Source organism: Ammospiza caudacuta, chromosome 3, assembly GCF_027887145.1.
Source record: "Ammospiza caudacuta isolate bAmmCau1 chromosome 3, bAmmCau1.pri, whole genome shotgun sequence".
In the NCBI taxonomy this organism is placed as follows: domain Eukaryota; kingdom Metazoa; phylum Chordata; class Aves; order Passeriformes; family Passerellidae; genus Ammospiza; species Ammospiza caudacuta.
The window spans coordinates 11,692,282-11,714,842 of record NC_080595.1 but is presented as its reverse complement, the minus strand read 5'-3'; the positions used below and the strand labels follow the sequence as shown (position 1 = coordinate 11,714,842).

Below are 22,561 nucleotides of genomic sequence, written 5' to 3'. Positions count from 1 at the left end.
CAATTCTGGTGTCTCTGATGTTGGCACAAGGGAAAAAAGTTAGAGATATCTATAAAGCTTTGTTTCATTTCAGAATATAATTCTAATGTTCTCACTTTAATCTTTCATTTTTCCCTTTTCTGAAACTTTTTAAAGGGTACATTCACAACATATGATGTATTCTAGATCTGAAGCTACTGTTTAAGCCAGTTCACATTTGTACCATCAAAGTCCCAGATCTAGACCATAGCCCTTAACCTCACGAGAAGTTTTGAAACCTATATAGAACAGCATGTCAACACAGCAGAAGAAGGTTTCATTCAGTTCTTTATATAGTCAGAAGGAGATAGCCTAAGGTTAGACTATTTCAGGTACATGCACCCTCATTATGGGTTACTTTTGCCTTGAATTTTTCCTGCTTCCATTTTATGAGCAACATCCTTGGAGAATACCTAGTTCCCAAACTTGTCAGCATTCTCTTACCACTTTGCAGGCTGTCAAATCACACAACTCACACACCACAAGACCCCAGTGCTTCTGGCACAGGTTTAAATTAGCTGTGAGAAAGGGGTTGAAAATTAGTAGCAGCATCCTTAGTACTGGGTGGGCAAGAGCTAGTGGTTGTTCACACTCTACTGGCTGCTAGAAAACTCCAGCAAGAAGTTTAGTTTGTTCTTGTTTCCCTTCTCTGGCAGGGTGGTCAGCAAACCAGTTCACTGCCAGCAGTCTGGTATGATGGTCACTGGTTTGAGAACTTGATCCTGGCAGGCACCAACTACTCTAGAACACCATATTAATTGAATTTATCAGGTATTAGAAATTTCTTGTCGAGTTTTAAAGACCTGGATTAACATCTTATTGCTCAAGTTTGGTCTGAGAAAGCTTTGGCATAGCAACTGAGCAATACAATGCTAAGTCAGGCCAGTATTTTGGCTATAAACCTTCTCCTACCTCTGCAAAATATTGTCTTTTTTCTATGTTTTCCTGAAAAAAAGGATGAAAAATAGTACTGTGGAAATGGGAGTTTCCTTCACAAAAAGAAGAAATTCAATGCATATGCATTACAAAGCTACAGGAAACAGTTTCAGTAGAGTGTCCACAGTCTGCAAGAAAATATAAGCACTAGAGGTAGCAAATCAAACCACACTGAAGTGTAGCTCAAGGAAAACAATGAGGTTTCATCAATCAAGGCACCAGTAACACATAGACTAATTTCAAACAAACTAGAACTCATTATTTATTCAACAGTCTATGTGCACTCTTGATCCTAAATTTAAACTCGATTTAAAGGACAAATTTTTAGGATTATACACTTTAATTCATGATTTTTTAAGCTGATCAACATAAAAATTAATGGAACTTGTTCTAGATTCAATCATCTCTCTACTTCATCCTTGTGTAAGTAAATCCTCTGCCTTTCCAAAATTCCTTATAGAATTAGAAAAAAGAGTCTCAGTTAAGTCAATAAATTACTTGCCTGTTTCTGAAAACCTCCATTTTACAATTACTATCTTACTTATTTTCTTCATTTTTCATCCAGAGTGTGAAGTTCACCTGTGGAAAATGTTTTTCGAAGTACATATAATCTATATTTGGCCTTATTTCATTGTTTTCAGTAAATATAATGTGTTTTACAGGCTGTTTTTCATTCAGAGACTCCCTGGTTCCAGATTAAAAAGATCTATCTACACTGTTTTTGAAAATGGTGGAAAATTCTCATAGTGGAGGGTGCCAAAGAACACACATCTTTATTTCTGTGGCTAACAACAAAGAATAACAAAAGATTTAGAACTATCTAGGACCTATTTTCATTTACTAATGATACATGCACAGCCACTGGAGCTTAATGTTTTATTACTGAAAATTTTGAATACCAGGCTTGAAAACCATGTCTGCTTTATTGAAGAGCATGGACATAGATCTAATTTAATTTTTTTCCTTTCTGACAAAACAACTGCATTCACAGACAATTAATTTTTAAGGTCTATGCAATACCTTATCTGTAAGACAGGTGCTTTTTTTGAGAATATCAAAAAGAATAGGTCAAGCAACTGCTCATATACAAGCAACAGTTTTTCCTGCAAATTTTTCTAGGGAAAACAGGAAAGTAAGTCCTCAATTAACTTGAATGAAAGGACGTGATATTCATGTACATATCACTGAAATATCCGGGGAATTTCCTGGTACTGAAAAATCTAAGGAATTCCACTGAAGTCAGTGGATTTGTGAATGGGTGATGTGGAGGGCCTGGTTTGCTTCTCCAGTCCTGTTATCACAGCAGCATCTTGTGCTGCAGCTTTGCCTGTAAATGCCTTCAGAACTGATTCACTAACTGTCTTTTACATCTTTAAAAGAAAGAAAAATAACAGATCCCTCTTTCTTTGGACACTCCTTCAGGCGCATTGAGTAACGTGCCCATTTTTATTGAATTACTGTTCATAAAGAGAGCATTTCTTGGAACTACTCGAAATGTTGCCACTCTATTTTGTCTGTTCTGTGGAGATGTCTAACTCCAAACCACTGAACATGTAACAGCAGGACTTAAAACTGCCCCTTAGTAAATTTCTCTGCACAAGATTTACCTTTTCATGTTGTCTGTGTATGTCTGAAGCATGAAATCAAGATTCGTGATACCACACAAATAATAACGCTCGTGTTTGCACCCTGAATGTTTGCTAGCTGGGCTTAGACCCCAGCAGCCATTCTTATTTAACCGTTCTGTGTTTTATAGAAGCGAGAAGACCCAGCTTTAGCAAGGATATGCATGGGATATGAATGCACCCCTAAAGTTCACACCCAAGGAAAACTGTTCATCATTTATGCACCAGCAGAGAGCCTCTTGTGTGAGTTACCACAGAGCCTTGTGTGATTTACAGCACTCTGATGGCAATATTTCTTACCACAGAGAACACTGACCTGCTGGTATTGCACTGCCATAAAACCACTGTGTGCAGGAAAAAAAGCCACCTGCCCTGTATCCATCTATATTCCTCCGTCTGACACTAGGAATGTATGAAAATCCCAAGGAGTGGCTAGAAGCCTCCAGCTCTACTCAGTATTCCCAAGCTTCAATGGCATGGCTGGCAAAGAGTAGAGGTCAGCTTTGGCACAATGGATTAATCATGATTTTTAACCTCACTTCTTTAGATAATTAGGAAAAAAAAATTTTGATCAAATTCGAATTAGAAATGCCATATTTGTAATTCACTGCGACAGGCACTAGGACCTCAGCCTGTTGATAAAGAAGTAGTTCAGTGAACAAGAAAACAATTTGGAAAAATGCAGCATTTACTTTCTGTTGCTCTGGAGAAGGCTTTATGATTTATTTTTTAAAAAATTAAATAAGCTTTAAAAGTATTTTATCTCTAATTAAAGGGAGATTAATCTATATCTTAATCCCCTCAGTTCTTTTATGCACAGCCATGGTAAGTGCTAACACTTGGAAAGTTTGTAAATAAAGCATAATTTTCACCCTGTAGTAGCCTATACAGAGATGACTATGTGTATCACATCTAAACACTTTAAAAGTCTAATTCAAGACAACCCAGTGATCTTTCTGGCACTGGAAATGCATATAGAACTACAGGATAATTGGACTGAGGCACAAATATTCCCTTTATGTCTCAAGCCATAATGAACACAGTAACCCTATGAACTAACTGTAATTTTATTTTTCTTTGTTTCAGCTTCTTGCACAATGAATTCCATGAAGAGCATTAAACAGGGCACTTGCAGTGATGTATAAATTATAGGAGTCACTTCACCTCCTACTGCAATGTTATCTTGCTGCCAGATGCACCAGGAATACAGTGCAGAAATTCGTGACAGGAAAAGAAAGCAAAACTTCTAGTAATGAGCATAAAACACTCACAATTCCATATTTCACAGCTCTGCCCGTTGGAAAAACAGGTTATCAGTGCTGGGACCAAACCTAAACCATCAGAATATAGGGTTCTGAGCCATCTCATCTGTCCAGCATGCTGTCACAGAGAAGAGGACATGAGTGTGTAGGAAGAGGTTTGCATGTAAAGCCCCACACTGTTCTGCTCACAGGACAAAGCCTTCCCCAAAGCAGTGACTGCTCCCTAAAAGTCAACTTCAGCAGTGGCATTTCGCTGTCTAGGCTAAACTGGTGCTTTGGAGATTTCTGGTTGTCACCAGTTGTTTTCTGCAATGCAATTAGTCTGGCCAATATATAGGAAAAATTCAAAACATGCTCAAAGATCATCCCAGAAGCATCTATCCTATTAACTATTCTTTCTTAATAATATAGGAGAATAAATTATTTCATTTATCCCTCTGAATTAAGAATTAGGGCTAAGAAAGCTAACCAGTGCTACTAGCTACCATACCTGACTGAACTCTGTCCTTTTTATCCACAGAATGGTAAAGGACAAGATCTGCCAACAATCAAATGTTGCCCTGGGAAGTGGAAGCCAAAAACTGCCAAATCAAGAGATTTCTTTGGTTGCAGCATGTAGAGTTCCACTGGTTGAAAGACATTTCTTTGAACCTGAAGAAAAATCCCTCTTTCACTTTAAAGGCTACCTTCTGCTAAAATTTCCAAGACCAGTGAATATACTGAGTTTAAGACCACCAAAACCTCTACTTATCCCATTTCAGCTGGGGCTGTAAGAGAAGCTTTCAACCCAATTGTGAGCTTAAGTCTCTTTTGAGTCACAAATTTGAGAAAGATTTAAAATTCATTGGCAGAAAAAGAACTGTTTGTGTGTTTGTCTAAAACTGTAAGACTTTTTTCCGGGTTGAGATTTCCCTGCCATTAAACTCAGTCATTTCACTTCATTTGACCCAGCTCAGACCTCTCTGCCTTTTGGAACATTTCAATAGCTACAGAAGTGGTTAGATAATAGCTAACAAATAAAATACCAGCCCAGAGTAACTGGAACAAATAAGCTGTGTAGCACAAATGCTCACTGAAACTCAGCAGAAATCAGAGCTCTCTACAGAGCTCAGCAGGGCTGGAACAGCAGTCCTGATGTGAAGAATGGCAATTTGTCCACCTGCAGTTTTATAACTCCTCATGTAAAATCAGTAAATTGTCCCAGGTTTTGTTTTTTTGGGGTTTTTTTTTGTGGGTTTTTTTTTTTTTTTTTTTTTTTGATAGGTTACCACTAAATTTTTTTGTAACTTGTCTGCAAAATGAAAAAGTTTTATGTCCTCCATAACATGAAGTTAAGGACATATAAACTGGTTTTTTATTATTATTATCATCATCCTCAATCTTCATGTTGTTGCTGGTATTTAGGGGAAGGTGGAGAGACTGTGAAAGCAATACTTGTTGCCTTACTACAGAAAACATAATGCAAAAAAAAATATGTTGACTAAGTTTTGCATGCTAATAAATTTGTTATGACTTCATCCAATTATGGCACATTTAGCAGTTTGTATACCACAATGAAATCTGCAATTATAATTTTTGTAACTTTATGTTCCAGACAAGATGATGGGATTGCTGCTCAGCAGCTCCTAATCGGGTTTACATTTTTATGTCCTATATGAAATTTGTGGCAAATTGCATCTTTCCATTTATTATTTAGCAGACAGGTGCACAGAAAGCAAAGCTGGTAGTGGCAGAGTGGGACTTGTTAGCCACTACAAACTGCAACATATTTGTACTAGGAAAAAAGCCCTATTTTATGCATAAATCTCACTAATTAATAAAATCCGGATAAGCAGTATTTTCTGTGAGATATAGGCATACCATATTCAAACTGTTTGTTGAATAGGCTCTTACTTGGAGCAGAGAACATTGGTTAGAAACATGCATATTATGGCCAGTCATCACAAAAATATTGAGTTATGGCTCTGTTAATAAAACTGCAGGGGCTTTGGCCATCCCTTGATTGAATTCTTGGTAGAGAAGTGTCGGCCACACAGCCCTGAGCACATCATCACTTGCCATGAGGTGAATTCCTTTGCTGAAGGATCCCAGACTACAGCCTCTGAAGTGAAAACACAGAAGTAAAACAGCCCTAATAATTGTATTTTCAGCCTCCTAGAATTACTTGTTAGGATAGATAAGTTTCACCGCCATTAGTGAGGATGTTGAGGAGTAGCTGTGGAGAAGCCAGTCTGGTTTGTGAAAAGGGTTAAAGGGGAAAAGCTGAACTGAACCATGGGGATATTTCAAATGGAGGGACAAATCCTTCTGTATCTCCTATTCCAACTGAAAAGAAAAACAATCATCAGACTCTCACTGCCAACAGCACTGTGCTTCTCCCCTTGAATTCCAGCCTACTGCTAGGAGCAGCTCAAATCCACATGGAGACTGCAGTATTATGGAGATTGAGCAATGCCTACCTGACTATTCATGGAAAAGGGTTATTCATAACACTAACTGACTAAGACTAAAACAGAGAGACTGATATGCCAGAAGTTACAACTTCAGTAACCCCGTTGGCTCAGGTATTTTCAAGTATGATAAAATGACAAGGCCAATGAAGGCAAATTAACAGCTTTTAAAAGTTGAGAGTGGGAGGATGAATGACATTTTGATGAGAAGAATGACAGATAAAATGATCCAGACAATTGGGATTATGCAGAACATAATTCCTGTGCCAATCCACAGGTTTTTTTTAAAAAAGCAGTAGCAGTTGGGATCTGACAAATGAAACAGTAAAACTGTTCTCAAATAAACAAAAATGAGGAGTGTAGCTGTGTGATGAATGCTAAGATAAAACAGGAAAGCTGAACACCAGCATGTAAAGCTAATGAAAATTTCTGGCTGAAAAACTAACATTCACATCCTTTTCCTGTACCATAGTGTGGACAGAAACAATAAGCTGTCAGAAAGTTTCATTTCACCTCTCCCATTCTTGCACCCACCAGCTAAATGACTCTGCACGGCTCAGGACTACCCAACACTGCAGCCCCAGAGCTCAAACTACCTCAGAGAAGAATTATTCTAAAATTTCATTGGCTTTCAGTGAGCTGTAAGCCTGAGAAAATATAAATACAGCTTTAATACCCAGGTGATTTGGAAAATTATTTAGTGCTATGTAACCAACATATTGCTTTAAAATTACCTTATGAAATAGAATAACACCCTCCTAAATGTCAATTTGTCTACTGAACAGCTCTGCCTGAGTTAACTACAGCAAGGAAACAACAGGCATGAATGAGCTCAGAGCCATAAGAGCTACTGCACTGACTCATTCTGGACAGGACACTCTTGCTAAACTCAAGAATTTGTAAATGAGAATGAAGGAGCAGGAAATAAAATATCCCTGAATATCTTGATCATAATGTGTGAGACTTCTGTGAATGAAATATCTCCCTGAGAGGTACAAAACTGTGTGAGTGTACCTGTTGCTACTCAGTTTTAAGAAAAATCATTCAATTTAATGGAATTTTGAAAATTACTCTGAAATCCTTTAATTGGAAAGTGAAAGGAAATAATCCTGAAGTATCATCATCAAACCTGTAAATTGGTTCCTGGAAGGACTCAAATGCCATCCTGCAGGTCTGTCGGGCACTGAGACAAGTCATATATGCTTTTACTTCAGTTTAAGTAAATAATTCTTGCATGTGGGTATCAAGTTTTGTGACTTAAAATAGGAACCATGCATTTGCATATGAAGAAAAATTTCATTTGTCTTAGGGCTATGCAGACATTTCTCCTGCCCCAGATTTTGGCATCATACTAAGATGGCTCTTACTTGCTATTTGCATGAATACATTAATCTCAAATTAAATTGGTTTCTACTCAAGCTAAATATGTTACTGCACAACAAATAGATCTTAATTCTTTTACTATTAAGTGAAGTAGCAAGCACCAAAGATTACCAAATTATCTCAGACAACTAGCAGTGGGCATGCTATCAAACAGCACACTGGAATTCTGGGGAGAATTCTAAGGAAAACTAAGATATATCTATATGGCTGTTCACTCAGGAAATATAAAACCTAAACCAAACCAACAAAGAGGCGGGAATAATTAATTGGACTATCTAAGATTATTTTAAAGGATAGGAAATTTTGCAGCCCTTTCACTTCAATGATAAACATTGGGATTTTTACAGATGGTACATAGTATTTAACTAAACATAATTGAGGGTAATTGAACCTTTGGAACAGATTGCCCACAGAAGTCGTGGATGTTCCATCCCCTGAAGTGTCCAAGTGGATGGGGTTTTGAGCAACCAGGTCAAGTGGAAGGTGTCCCTGCCCATGGCAGGGGTTTGGGACTAGATATAGTTAAAGGCCTCTTCCAACCCAAATTTCCCCATTTTTCACAGAGGAGAATTATTATCAAATCTCCACTCTTCAGCAGAATTGGAAATACATGGCCAAAACACTACCAAGTTTTTGTTTCATGGCAAATACTAGAATATCAAAATATCTTGTTTCTGGTTACAACTAAAACATACACTCTGAATAGGATTGTCTCGCCAAAAAAAAAAAAAAAGAAATTTGAGACTGTTGTAGTCTATGTCTTCAGGCTTTATCCATCTACACAAAATTTCATACCACTAACAGAAACAAAAATAAATTCAACTCTATCTTCCAGTGCATGAAGGCAGCCTATAAGAAAAATGGAGAGGGACTTTTTACAGGAGCTGACAGTACATAGGGAAATGGATCCAAGCTGAAGTACACTAGGTTTAGATTAGATATTAGGAAAAGATTCTTTCCTGTGAGAGTGGTGAGGCACTGGAACAGGATTCCCAGAGAAGCTGTGAATGTCCCATCCCTGGAGGTGCTCAGGGCCGGGTTGGATGGAGTTTTGAGCAACCTGGTCTAGTGAAAAGTGTCCCTGACCACATCAGGGGGATTGGAACTAGATGATCTTTAAGATCCCTTCCAACCCAGGCCATTCTACAGTTCCATGACATAACACAACATTTTCAATATATTTTTATCTTACTGAGGGCAATGCTTAAGGCACAAACAATAGCAATACCTTCCTGCTAAGGGAAGCTGCACTTTCTTTGTCACAACACAGTTGCAGAAGCCTTGGAATGCCCTTCCTAGTCCATCCTCAGGTCCTCAGCCAAGCCATAGCTTAGCTCAGACCATGACATGTGCTCCCATCTGATGTCTTGGAGCTGGCCCTTCCTCTCTGCCAACACCACCACGTGTAGAAAGGGCCCAATTCAACCTCTCCTTGCGATGCACAAAAGGGCTGTCCTGCTAGCTGGGGCTCTGGGGGACTGCAGCATGCAAATATGAAAGAAAAGAAAGTAATAAAAAAAGTTGACTAACCTAACCCACCTGAGCTCGGCTCACAGGGATCGATGTCCTCATCATCGCTGGGACATTCAGCCGAGGCCACCAGGATGTCATCTGAAGTCTGCAAAGAAAATAAGAGTCAAATAGATGTACTTGGATTGACTGAACATGTTGTAAGTTTCTCACCAGCATGTCTTTTTTTTCTTTTCTTTTTTTTTTTTTTGGAATTTATGCAAGGCCCAGAGCGTTTCAGACTTAAAGTGTAATGGTGCAGTGACACTCTCCAACTCTGTATTAATGGGACTTTGCTTTTCAATTTGCACTTGTCAGGATTTTGAATTGTGTTAGATATCCAGTGTGGGCACTTACAAATTTTAATTTTTTTTTTTTATTTTTGTAATAAGGACAGAAAGTAGAAGGACAGAATATGTATATTGAGGCTGCTGGTCTTCCCTCTTAATCTCCAATATCTTTACTATGATATTACTGAGAACATTGAGGGCATTAAAATACAAGTCAAAATAATGAACTGCCTGCAGTGCAGCTGTTAAAACTATTATAAATGTAGTGATGTTTTCTCCATTAACTGCGCTTGCTTTTTCAGATGTACAGTAAAAAAATAAAAGGAAAAGAAGCAAACATATCTCTCACTGAGCTGAAAACTATTTAATGAAAAGAAACTCAAGGAAAGAAAACAATAATAAATGCATATATGCTAGAAATTATTATGGTATTTTCTTAAATAAGTGAAAACATCTTATTTTCCTTAAATAGGTGAAGCACAGTGTGAGTGCTATGATTAGAGCCAAAATGCATTTGGACAATTTTTTGTAAAAAGAAATTATATAAATTAAGACAAAGGAGATAAACCAGTGGATGTATGGTAAAACAGACCATAAAAGTTCAAAAAAGAACTGGAGAATTCCTATCTACTGCTTCTTACAGTGCAAGAACAAGGAGATATTCAATGAAACACTGAGACAATCAATCAGTCAACACGAAAAAATTAGTATCTTTTTCAAGAGAACAGTCATTTAGAAATGTAATAAGAACACCTACAGTAATTCAGGGAAATAATAGGAGAGAAATATAAACTGTCATGCACCTGGTCATTACTCAAGAAATTACTAAAGAGGTTAGGAAGATGCTTTTCCTATGGGTGAGGCGTTTCATAACTGTCCATCTCAAACTTCTGTTCCCCTCACTGAAGGAAATACATGGAGACCATAAAATACTACATCATATTCAAACAAGAGGCTCAGGACGTAGCAGGCAAAAAGCCATTCTTGTATTCCTGTATGATAATTATGCCAACAGTCAATTTCAGTGAATGCAAAACTTTCTTTCTTTATATCTCCATGGGTATAGAGAAGGGACATAAAATGCAAGAAAGTTTTCCTTCATCAGTTTAAATCTGAAGACGTAAAAATTTTATAGCTGTGCAGCAGAGCCAAAGGCTAAGCAATGCTGTTAATCATTATTATTCTAACCAGAGTTTTAAAGCGAAGCATATTACAGTAATAGGCTTTACTCTGTCATGCTTCGAGAATATTAATGAATATAAGCTTTCAGCACTTCTCTGAAGTAGGAAAGTGATACAGGAATACATTCATTAATATGTGAGGCATAACAAAGCAAAGCCCATAATAATAATAATCATAATATATTTTAGAGGTAAAAGACTGAGGCATAACGGAATGAAGTAACTTGCTGAAGGTAATCAAAAAGGCTGTAGACAACAGCTATGTTTGGATGCCATAATCACAAAAATTATCTTTCCTTATAGCTGAGAAAATTTGTAGCTAGAGGAAACAACTGTAAACCTGAAATACTGCCAAAATTAGATTTGCAAGATTTAAAAAACACCCCAAAAAAAGCTTTTTAGTTGTCCTTCATTTCTACCAGTAGAAAACCAAAGTTGTAACAAAAGCCAACTGCAAACATCCTCTTGAATTTCCAATGTCCATTTCTTATCCCCAGATGAAAACCATTTAAGCTTGAAAACCAGTAGCTTGGTCTCTTTGAGAAAAATTACCATTTTTTTTATATGAAGAAAAATTAACCAAGTAACCAACAAAGCCTGCCCATAAGAAAATATCTCTGTGCTGCAAACCACACAACCATCAGGCATAAAAACATAATAATAAGCACATAAAGTACCATGCATCTTCTGAAGAGTTTCAACTTGGTAAGTGAAGTCCCAGTGTCAAATTTTTCATTTTGCCCACAACACTGGACAAGAAAATACTTATGACCTGTGGCCAGAATTTTGAATATTTATCAATGGATCACTGAGAAGTTTTACACAAATACCATTAAACAGAGAGGATCACTTGCATACCCAACAGTCACATCAAGAAATTGTCTCAGACCTACTGGTCTGACTGGAATTTTGATTTAGGAGTGCTTTGGCCCATGCACAGATGGGTCACCCTTGTAACTTGAGTGACCCAAGAAGAAATGATCAGGCAGATTTATGGGATTATTGCTGTGTTTCTGATTACCCTTGATATAGGACAGCATGGTAGGTCTTCAGGTAACTGTACTTTGTACAATTTGCAGTATGTTCAAAATTCTGGTAATTCAAAATCACCAGAAAAATAATGCACTTTAAGTATTTTCATGTCTGAGAGACACTTTGCTCAGCTACTTATAAGAGAGTGTCAAAACTGTCTTCATAAAGTGACACTAATTCCAATCTATAGAAAGAGTATTCATACTTCTACAAGAAGAAAGGGTTGTTCTTGAATGATAAAAAATTCATGTGTATTATGGGTACAGAAATGAATAATACCTTAAATAAATGTGAATATAGAATGTTGAGAAAGGCCTCATTAATGTCTCAGCATAGTCAATACTTGGTATAAACCTCATTTTCTTGCAAGCAATAATCAAGTATCAGTAGCTGAATAAGAATCCAAGTGATAAGATGATGTGAAAAGTGTTTTTATTTAGAAAATATCTGAAGAAGAATTTGAGTTTTAGTACCAATTAAAGGATGTGTCACAATCTGCCCTTATTCACCCCGTTCCCCATGCTGCTACTCATACATATTTTCAGAGAAAAGGGCAAAGGAGCGGTGAGATAGCAGTGACCAAAATACAAATGACAGCTATTGGTCTGCCTGACAGAATTCAAAATGTGATTTAGAATTAGCTAAAACACTAGATAATATAGAGAATACATAGATTAAACACTGTGGGCCAGTTACTTTCTGGAGTTATTTCTCCAGAAGAGCTCTGACTAATGTGAATTTACCTGAAGAGAGAGCAGAATTTAGACCTGAGGGTGTCAGACAGCCATGGGGTGCAGACCAATAATGCAAGATAGAGTAATGTGTTTTACTGACTTGACATTATCTTTTCTTCATGCTTTTTAATTTGGATGGGAAGATTTGAACCAAATCAGTTCTCCTAAGTGAATTGCCATTGTTGCTAGCACGATGGCTAATTTACAGGACACTGCTTCAAGCATTCTCATTAATCAAGGATTTAAAAGTCAGTGGAAAATCCCTTATTTACCGTGAGTGCCTAATAGGATAACATCCAACTGGTATCATCATCATACACAATTGGATTAGAATGTCTTGGGTGAGTTGTTCAAATTCATTTAAGAGGTGATACTCCAGTTGTAAGAAATTAAAAAAAAATTAACAGGTGTACAGCATAAAAGGTCAGCCAGAACTTCTTTTAATTGATTCTTCTTTTCTTTGTGCATTTTCAGATATTTTTCAGATTCAATTTGCAGCTATGACTGTACGATTTAAAATGCAGTCCACTGTAAAATGTGGATTCTCAGAAAGCTGGACATCTGTACACATATCAAAAAAAAAGCTTACAATTAACATGGCAATGAAAAAATGGAGCAAAAAAAAATCCCACATTTAGTAAAACTAGAATTCATTGCAGAATGTTGGCTCTGACAAATATTCAGGGGTGTGTCCCCTGCAGGAATAGGTCTTGCTTACATCAGCTACGTCTGCTTGCAAAAATAAAGAAATTGAGATTTGTCTCTCAGCCAAGAGATAGTTTAAAATACCACCAATCTGCCACCTTGCCTCAGGAAGGAAATGGTGACTATTTCAAGAAAGCTCCTGGCCAGATGAAAAAATGACGCTGTAGTCATGGCTTAAATGCAGTGACAATCTGTAGCTATGGATAAATATCAAGCTGCCTCAAAGGTTACTATCCCTGGTTCAAAACTAGTACCAGAAAATGTCTGTGCCCTTCTAATATTGATCTCTGAATGCTATGTCATTAAAAGAAATAATTGGAAATGAATAAACAATACAGGAAAGCAATTTTTTATTATTATTCATTTTTTTGCATGACTGAGATTAAATACACACCAACTTACTCCGTTTTTATGTATGAAGTCTACTATACCTGAGGGTATGAGAGAAATATGACCTAAAAATTAAATCAGCAATCTGAGCTGTGCATTCATTAACAGTATAATGGATCCTGCATATTTTCTGCTGTAGTATGGATTCAGCTCTCCTTTAAATCATAGCACCCTACAGCTACTCTGAAAATAGTTTATTCCTTTCTTGTTCAATAATACACTTTATCCAATGAGAACTGCAAGCAAATCCAAATTACACAATAGCTAAAAACTAGCAGTCCTAAATTATTACATGAATTATAACCAGCACAACCCCTTATGACTACTCTTTAAATTATTTCAGACGAGAACTTCAACTGTGTAACTCAGAATTACTCTTATTTATTTGTACAGCTCTGGTGCTGAATGCCAGCAGAGACCAGTGCTGTTGTGCCTGGTGCCAAAGGCAGCTGGAAAGCAAAGGTTCTGCTCTTAGGAGCTTTGAGATTGATTTTGGACAGCAAATGAGTGGGAGAGGGAGCAGAGGATGAGAAGGGTCAGGTGAGGATGCTACTGAGAGGCGCTGGCAGCTACACAGCGGCTCTGATCTAGCACATTTCCCAAAATTATGCTCCCATAGAGCAGGAAGGAAGGTCAGAAAGAAAGCAGGCACAGGAAAGCCAGGCAGGAGATGCTGTGGCTGGCCAAGGAGATGCTGGGGACAGATGGTGCCTGGCGAGCGCTGCGGAGGCTGCGAAGCCTCCCCGAGGAAACTCCGCGTGTTTGGGGGCGTCTGGTGAGCGTGGAGATGGGGACAGGCAGGGTGGCACTGACACAGGCAGGCAGCACCCATGGATAGGGCTGAGGGCATGGGTCAAGGCAGGGGAAGATGGAGCATGGCTGTTTTGGGAGGGGAACTAACAAAGGAAGTGAAAAATTATTGGTGAGTGTCACAGAAATCTTTTCATTAAAATCCTTTCGTTAGGATTTTTCCTGCTGAAGCAGAGAAGTTTCAGCAACAAAGTGTAAACATTGGTTATCTGCTGCTGTGGAATGCAAAAGGTGCATCTGTGATTGGCTCATGTTGGATGTGTATAGTTAATGGTCAATGAAGGTCCAAGCTCTCTCTGGGACAGAATCAGAGAGAGCTCCTTTGTTATTCATTCTTTTCTATTCTTAGCTTAGCTAGCCTTCTGACAACTTTTCTCCCTACTCTTTTTAGTATAGTCATAATGTAATATAAATCATAAAATAATAAATCAAGCCTTCTGAACATGAGATCAACATTCTCGCCTCTCTCTTCACCCTGAAGACCCTTGTGACCACTGTCACAGGTGAGGTCATGGGAGCAAAGGAGACAAGGTGGCAAAAGGGGAGGGACAGGTACCAGGGAGGTGATATCAAGAGACACGATTATGTGAAGATTAATGGGTAAGAATCCAATGACTGTTAGCAAATGGCTGTCTGAAAACATGCTTTCAGATGTAGACAAGGAAATTAAACCTCTAATTCTCCTTTTCCACCTTTCTGTAATGCTTAATTATAATCTCTGCTTGCTTCATTTTTCCTCCTGAAAACAAAGCTTATTCAAATAATTGCAATTTAGTTCAGAGAGCATCAGCTACAAGTGATTTTTAAACATAAAGGTCTGCATCAATTTGGCAAAGCCTGTATAGCTACAGCCACAGTGTAAAGAAAGGTTTTGGAAACCTAACAGATAAACACTACTGTCTTCTTCATTAGCATATTTTTCAAGCTTTCCTTGAAAAATATGGTTCATGTAACACCTATATAAAGGAGCTCAGAGCAATCCTTTTGTACTTTTGTACTGGACACATTCATTTCTGAGACAGAAAGGGACTTTCCCAAAAACTAATCCCTTGCATATATTTTTTCCCCCCTTTTTCTCCTTTAAATGGACAAATAAAGAAACCTCCATCAATGGGAGTGCTGGAAGAAACCAACAGAGCATGAAACATCACAAAAGACTTCATGTGGAAAAACTCAGATTTCATCTTTTCAGGATGGGATTAACTGCACAATCTTCTAGCCAAGACTGCACAATTTGAATTTAATTCTCAGTGTAAGAAGCAGATCTTCGTGACTGGTTATTGAGACAGCTGTGGAAAGAAACTCAAATATGTCACATTAATCAGGTGTACTCCTCATCTGGTGTTAATAACCTGCCACTGCACAAGGCAGTTTTCTGGGGAAGAGGCAATAGTGATGTAACAGTATTATCTGGATGATTTGCTGTTTAGACAACTGCCTGGAACGTTGTTTTTAACCTGCTATAGGTCAGACAAGTACATGTGCATCAATTGCTGCCTGTCCACCCACATCCAAAAAGTACCTTCTCAGCACTGTGCTGCTGAAAAATGTTATTTCTGGACATGGGTATTAAAATGCTAATATTTCAAGCACATGCACAATATTTATTAAATCTTTTGCTAACTGCTGACATGTTATTACCCTGTAATGTGAAAATACAGTAACTGAAAATCGAAACACTTTCTCAAAACTGGCTGTGATCTAATTAATACTACCATGTTATTTCTTGAATTGTCAGTGTTTGATGCTGGGAGAAAGCAAAAGCCTTGATTAATAAGTTCCTCTCACAGGGAAAAAAAAAAAAAAGAAAAGAAACCTTGAGGATATAGAACCCAAATAGGATAAGGCATTTCAGTCAGTGAAATGAGTGCTGTAGAAACTACACTCAGAGGTGTAGGAGAAAAGCTCAAGATGATGCCTCAGATGCCCTGCAGGGCACCTTCAGCCTCTGTCCTCAAATCCCAGCAGTGAGGGGAACACACCTGCTCCACACAGCAAAACAGTCACCTCAATTCTTGCCTCCACTTCTCCACATACACACAGTTTATCTTTCCATGAAATAACCTTAAAATCCATGGTATTCATTCCACGCAGAAAGACTTTGGTGTTATTTCTCCAACCACCCTCTTCCACCCAAACATCTACATTCTCGTGGGCAAAACTGCCACAAATAATGGGAATATATTTGAGAAATGGATTTATAGTAAAATAGTGTCAACAAAACTGTGTGCCTTTAAGCTCAGAATTTGAATTTAATTGCTTTGGTCAAAGTCTTAGAGTCCCTCATCTCATCTGTAAAGAAGCAGAAGCAGAGCTGAGAAATCCACATGCTGGCAAAGATACAGCATTTTACCTGGACAGATAGCCAGGCAGCACTCTGCACTAATCTTCAAAAATTAAAGTATTACTAATTAAAAAATAAGAAAATAATCCAAACATCTTCCTATCAGGTCATATTCCTTTCCTCCTGCAACATATGGATTAAGTTAGTTTCACAGATGCAGACCAAAAGCAATTTCTATATTAATTTTATTTTAAAAAATCACATTTCTTGTCCTCTTTTGAAACTTTTTGGATTTGATGTCTAGAAAATGATCCCATTGTTTTTCTTCTGTGTTTCTCTCCCAGCTGGGTCACAAATGAAAATGCTCACATCTCCATTAATACATTTTTCCCTGGCCAGTCTTCCATATTTAAAGGCTTTAAAAGGAGATACTTGATAGAACACTCCCTGTCTAACAGCAGGGGCTACTTTGGACTTTTATTGAAACAAGATGATCCTGCACTAGCTGTGGCTCTTGGAAGCACAGCAAGCAGCAGCCACACAGTGACAAAGTACCAAGAATGGGAGAAGGTTTATTTTTTGAGGTAATTTGATATTTGCATCAAGGAACAACTGATATTTACCAAGAATGTTGGACTAATGCTTCAAAGCAGTGCTGGCTGCAATCAAGAGTGAATTGTCCACCTCCTACACCCTTCCCATCAAGGCCAACTCATGCCATAAACCCCTGAGCATGAGGAGTCCTGTCAGCATCATGAATATCTTTGCATTGATTAAGACCTAAATTTGTTTTGCAATGCCAGATGAACACACCAGGGTTTGGTTTCTTTTCCAAAGAAAAAAAAAAAAACAGTATGGCATTGTCTTGCTTCTGACTGGTTCAGGAATGTAGGCACAGTAAAAAGACAAAACTGCTTCTATCTGGCAACACTGGGGATGGCTGGCTGGGAATGAGCAAGGAATGAGCTCTCTACCGTGTGTTCACTGCTGCCTTTGCTCCATCTCGCCCTCTCCCTCCCTCCTGCAGTGGGGCTGATGGAAACAGGAGCTCACATCCTGCTCAGGGCCCTTGGGAGCTGCTGGCTGACCCCTCAGCTTGGTCTGACCCACAGCAATCCACATGAAGAGTCAGGCACAACTAGCCCAAAGCTAGTTTTTCTCTCATGCTGGATCCAAAAAAACCCCAAAAAAACAAAAAGAAAACAAAACAAAAAAAAAACAAACAAACAAAAAAAAAACAAACCCCAAAAACAAACAAGCAAACAAAAAAAAAACAAACAAAAAAACCTCACAAATGCAGAGATGTGGCGCAAAACTTTATCTCTTGATGGCACAAGACTTTATCTCTTGACAGCAGGCCCTGCTGTGCAACATGCCAGTTACCAAAACCACGGGCACCTAATTGCATAATGCCTATTATTTATACTGTGCCATTTGTGAAAGCTGCCATGGCTGCTTGGATGAAGAACAAATGAGTCACTGCCTTACTCCTTTCTCATCTAACTTTTAGACTCACAGCGGTGTAACATTTCTGGTTCCAGAAATAGTTTTGTTGGCTGATTTTCGTTCTGCAATTACAAATAGTTCTGCCATGGATCATACTGATCAGAAGAAGCTGTGCTACTTTTCAACTTACCTGTTTCACCCTTATTTCCCCCAGGTAATGAAAATAGGTTGAAAACAAGATACAGATAATCTGTGAGTTCTGTAAAAGTCTCTTGTGTTTTCTTTCCAAATCCTTTCCAGAACATCCATATTCCTCTCCCATAAACACCACAGTTCATTCCAGAGCAAGAACAACAACAAAAATGCACTTTGATTTTTGTTTTGTTTTTACATTTGCACTGAGCCTAAAATATATGGAATAGAATGTGGTTGATGAAATGCAATCCTATTATTTTCTCCTAGGCGAGAAAATTATTTTGCCTCTAAGTACGAGGGAAATGTTTCTGGGCATTATGCTTTTATTTTCTGCTATCATTTTATTTTTAGCCATCTCTTTTGCTGAAGTAAACATTTTGGTCTCCATTAATTCTGAACTCACAAAACACAGAGGAGACAGTTTTGTATTAACTCAGAGAGAGACTCTGCTTATTAAATGGCAACATTACAACAGTGATAGCAAATCTTTTAATTTATATCCCTGTATTACCAATCACATGCACAGAGATTGTCGAATTTTTGGAATATGACTCTTGCTGCATTTGTATTTATCTCAGAAAACTCAGGCAGAGAATTATTAAAGCCTTCAAAATTGACAATTTGAGTTTTTTCAGGGAAGTGGAATTGCTTTTAATTGACCATTGAGCTGCTAGTGTAGCCCTTTTTTGTTGCTGTTGTGGAACTTTGGGTTTTTTTGCAATTTAATCACAAGTTTTAAGACCACTCTTAGCAAAACTTTAGTAAGTCAGAGAAATGACTGAAATCAACATTGGACACTTTTAAGACTCAGGCGGGCTGGTTGATCCTTGAAGTCTCCTTCAACCTGGTGTTCTGTAATTCTGTGATTCACAGTGTTATGAAAATACACTATGAAAATACATAGTTAGAAAGGCACTAACTATGAACTACACTTCCATCTTTTTTTTACAGTTACAGTACTGCCAGTTTTAGTCACTGTGAGTCTCCCTGACTGTTAAATTGTGTTACACAAGAACATCTTGGTCTACTGATATCCACGGGAATTTTTTTACGAGTCTCAAAAGAGGGGAAGGCAAGGAAAGCTCTTCAGAAGCAATAATTTCTGAAACTCACATGGAGTCTCTGTTCTCACTCAGCACGTTTTCAGGGTGGAAAAAGCTTTCTTATCTTGTCAGCAACTCCTTAGACTACTAGACTGCTTTTTAGCCATTTAGGTAAACCAGCCATCTCATCTTGCTCCAGAGACAAGTGAGAGATTGAGACAATAGAGGAAACATGGGGTGTTCTATTCAACACTGGCCTACCCACACCATCTTCTTCAAGTTCATTTGAGCACATCTTAGGCTCAAGGCAAATTATTTTGAGTCAGTCAGATCAGGCAAGAATCTGCTAGTATCCCTCTCTCAAGCCCAGTTTTGCTCTCCTAAAGGAAAATGAGCACCAGTCCAAGTGCCAATGCTGTTCTTCCTCAAGTCTTACAATAAGGAATAAATTTAAACTTCTTCAGGGTCCAAGAGGGCACACTGTTCCTCCCCAGATATTAGATCCTTTGCCACATTTCATCCCTAATTATCACCAGTTCTCAAAGGTTTACCCAGAGCAGGGAAAGCAAAACTGAAGCTGTTTTCTCCACTAATCTGTTTTTGAAGCACAGCCTTTCTCAAATGAAAAGCACTCAGTTCTACTACTAAAAAATCCCCACATTTCCTTATCTTAATGTTTTAATTAAAAAACTCAAACAATAATGGCAGGACCAGGGAATATGCTGAGGAAATAACCTACTAGTTCTGCAGAGATGAGAAATGTTCTACAGAGGAGCTGCATTCTGCAAGTACAACTTGGTAATAGTAACAAGAGTTAGTTAGCTACTCATGCTCTGGAAAAAGACAATGCCTAATTGCCTTTCAATTAAAATATGTTTCATTAGAGCCACTGTTTTAGAGATACTATTAATTACACAGTTTCTGAAACTGTACATTTATCACAGAGGTGTTTGGGTTTGTTAATGATGTTTTTATCTCATAAGAGCAGTCAAAATTCAGGTGAGAAACATGCTCCAGGAAAGCAGCAGGCTTTGCACAGCTGGGAGATGCTCCAGGTGATTGCTGTGGTGTCAATTACAAGCAGATGTTATTTATAACCACATTGTTGACCAGGAACCTCCTTTTTCATCACATGTGTGGAAATCCGTGCAGGTTAAGAAAAACTGCGTCTCACACAGGAGGTATTTGGGTTTGGGACCTAAAAATATGGTCTTGCTTTAAAGGATAGGTAGTGGCTTTCCAATAACAAAGAGAGGAGCTGAGGTCTGGAAGACAATTTCTCCTCTGCTGTCCATACTGCTGCTGATGGCATTTGGGTGGTGTGAAGGAATAGGCTAGACTTGGGTAGGAAGGAGAGAAAAATCAGGCTCAGAACAATGGCAAGATGGGATATTGAGATGAAAGGCCAGGAAAATGTGAAAAGTAACTGAGGTAAGATGTTGGAGGATTTGGGAAGAGCAATGAAACTGTGCTCCTGCTGTAGGTCTGGGGGAACACAGACCATTGCAAAGGGAGGAGAGGATGAGGCGAAAAAGAGCTACAGTAAATCAGCAAAGTGGCACATGGAGAGCCACGGAGAACTGTGGGTGTGGGGAAATTTGGGATAAGGACAAAGCATGCTGGACCAGTCATTGAAATTATTACAGATTGGAAAAATTACAGACTTGTAGGCATTGGAGCCGGCACCAAGATTTCAGCTTTTCTTTCACTGTCAATCATAATATGCTAATCACTCTAGCAAAGACTTCAATTTTCCAGCAGATGTCTGGCCCATTGGGATCCATAATGTAAAAGACATAAGTGTAAGGCAGAGATCTGCCAGGTGAATCCACAGGCTCCAGCAGTCCATTTCAGGGTGTCAGTTCTGTGGTGCATAGCAGAACAGGTTTCTGATGTTTGTTTTGAAAGGAACTTGGAAAACCACGATACAAAACATTTGATTTGGAAAATTTTAAGTGTGAAAGGGAATGAACACCCAGCAATTAAGAGATGCCAGAACTCTAGTCTCACACGAAGCCTTAATTCACATGGCTTATGTCTGCACAATCTGATGCCATCTTAAATAAAATGCTGGTACAGATTAATAATAACATATTTGAATGTCAGCTGGTGTAAAGCCACACAGTTACAGAGAAACAAAATGTTCACACTTCAGTTGTGCATCTGGCCCATAATTTCTTGTGATATTGTTTAAAACTGAGAGCCCAAGCCCATAGGGAATTATCTTAAACTTGAGTATGCCTAAGGCTACGTACTCATCACTGTTCTTACTGCAGCATGCACACTTCTGAGTCATACTGCAAAGATAGGCTTGCTGTGAGGTAATCCTAAAAAAATATATAAGTTAAAATTATTAAGTCACATAAAGTCTGGATTTTTGACCTTCATTATTACATTATGAGCAATAGCTAGGAATATGGCAGAGAATTTAAAATAGGATTCTCATTTAAAATGAGAAATTTACCATCTATGCACACCCCAGTTATTCAGTACGGCACTGTATTTTCACAAGGTCTTTCCATTTCCTGGCAGGAACCTATCAGTTATCTGTTAAAATTGCTTTTCATAACATCTTATAGCTGTTGAAATACAACAAGGAAAATACAAATACAAAAGCAAAGAAATTTCATTTGACTGGAGTGCAAACAGCAAGATAGCATAAGATTTCTCTTTAAAAGTAAAAAGAATTTCATAAGACCCAGGCTCAAACTCTGATGGGTGCCTAGAAGTTCTTGCTGTTGCAACTAAAACATTCAGCTGACTCTCTAAATAGGCATGCTATGTCAGGAAAGGCTATAATTAAACTCCCTGAGTCTGTCACTCTTGTCTATATGGGAATGTTACACTGTGATATAAATGAAGTTAATTAAAACTGATATAACTCCCAGGTGCATAAACTTTGCTGGGAAAAGACCCAGTGTTTTGTGCACAGCTTTGGAGGGCAGGGCAGGCACCTCCAGCCAGCCCATGGGTTTGCTCAGAGCATGCAGAGGGGAGGTGGAGCTGCATGGGTTCATCCATCCCCGTGTTCTGGCAGCAGTGGGATGTGACAGACCCTTCACGGGAACAAGCTGTTACTCTCACTCTGACATCTCACTGTGTCTGACTGCAGAGCAAGCTCCACCACGCTGCAGCTCCTCACATTTGGCTCTCCTGCCCCTCACAGCCATGTACTGCTGTCAGGAGAGCAGACTGTGTGACCAACACGATGCAGGCAAGCGTGTGAGAAAACCTGAATTCCACCAGATATCGCAGTCCTTCACCCACT

General features: G+C 38.4%; 1 protein-coding gene across 13 annotated transcripts in view; it reads right to left on the bottom strand.

Moving 5' to 3' along the window:
• The window catches only part of NRXN1 (neurexin 1), a 676,210-nt gene that overhangs the window by 7,632 nt on the left and 646,017 nt on the right, over positions 1-22,561 (bottom strand). For 7 of the 13 annotated variants that reach the window (XM_058802359.1, XM_058802364.1, XM_058802362.1 and 4 more), the window contains one exon: positions 9,205-9,292. In XM_058802359.1, coding sequence (XP_058658342.1) covers positions 9,205-9,292 — 88 coding nt within the window. The remainder of the gene's footprint in view (positions 1-9,204; positions 9,293-22,561) is intronic. The other 6 variants (XM_058802360.1, XM_058802365.1, XM_058802363.1 and 3 more) reach the window with 1 other exon arrangement.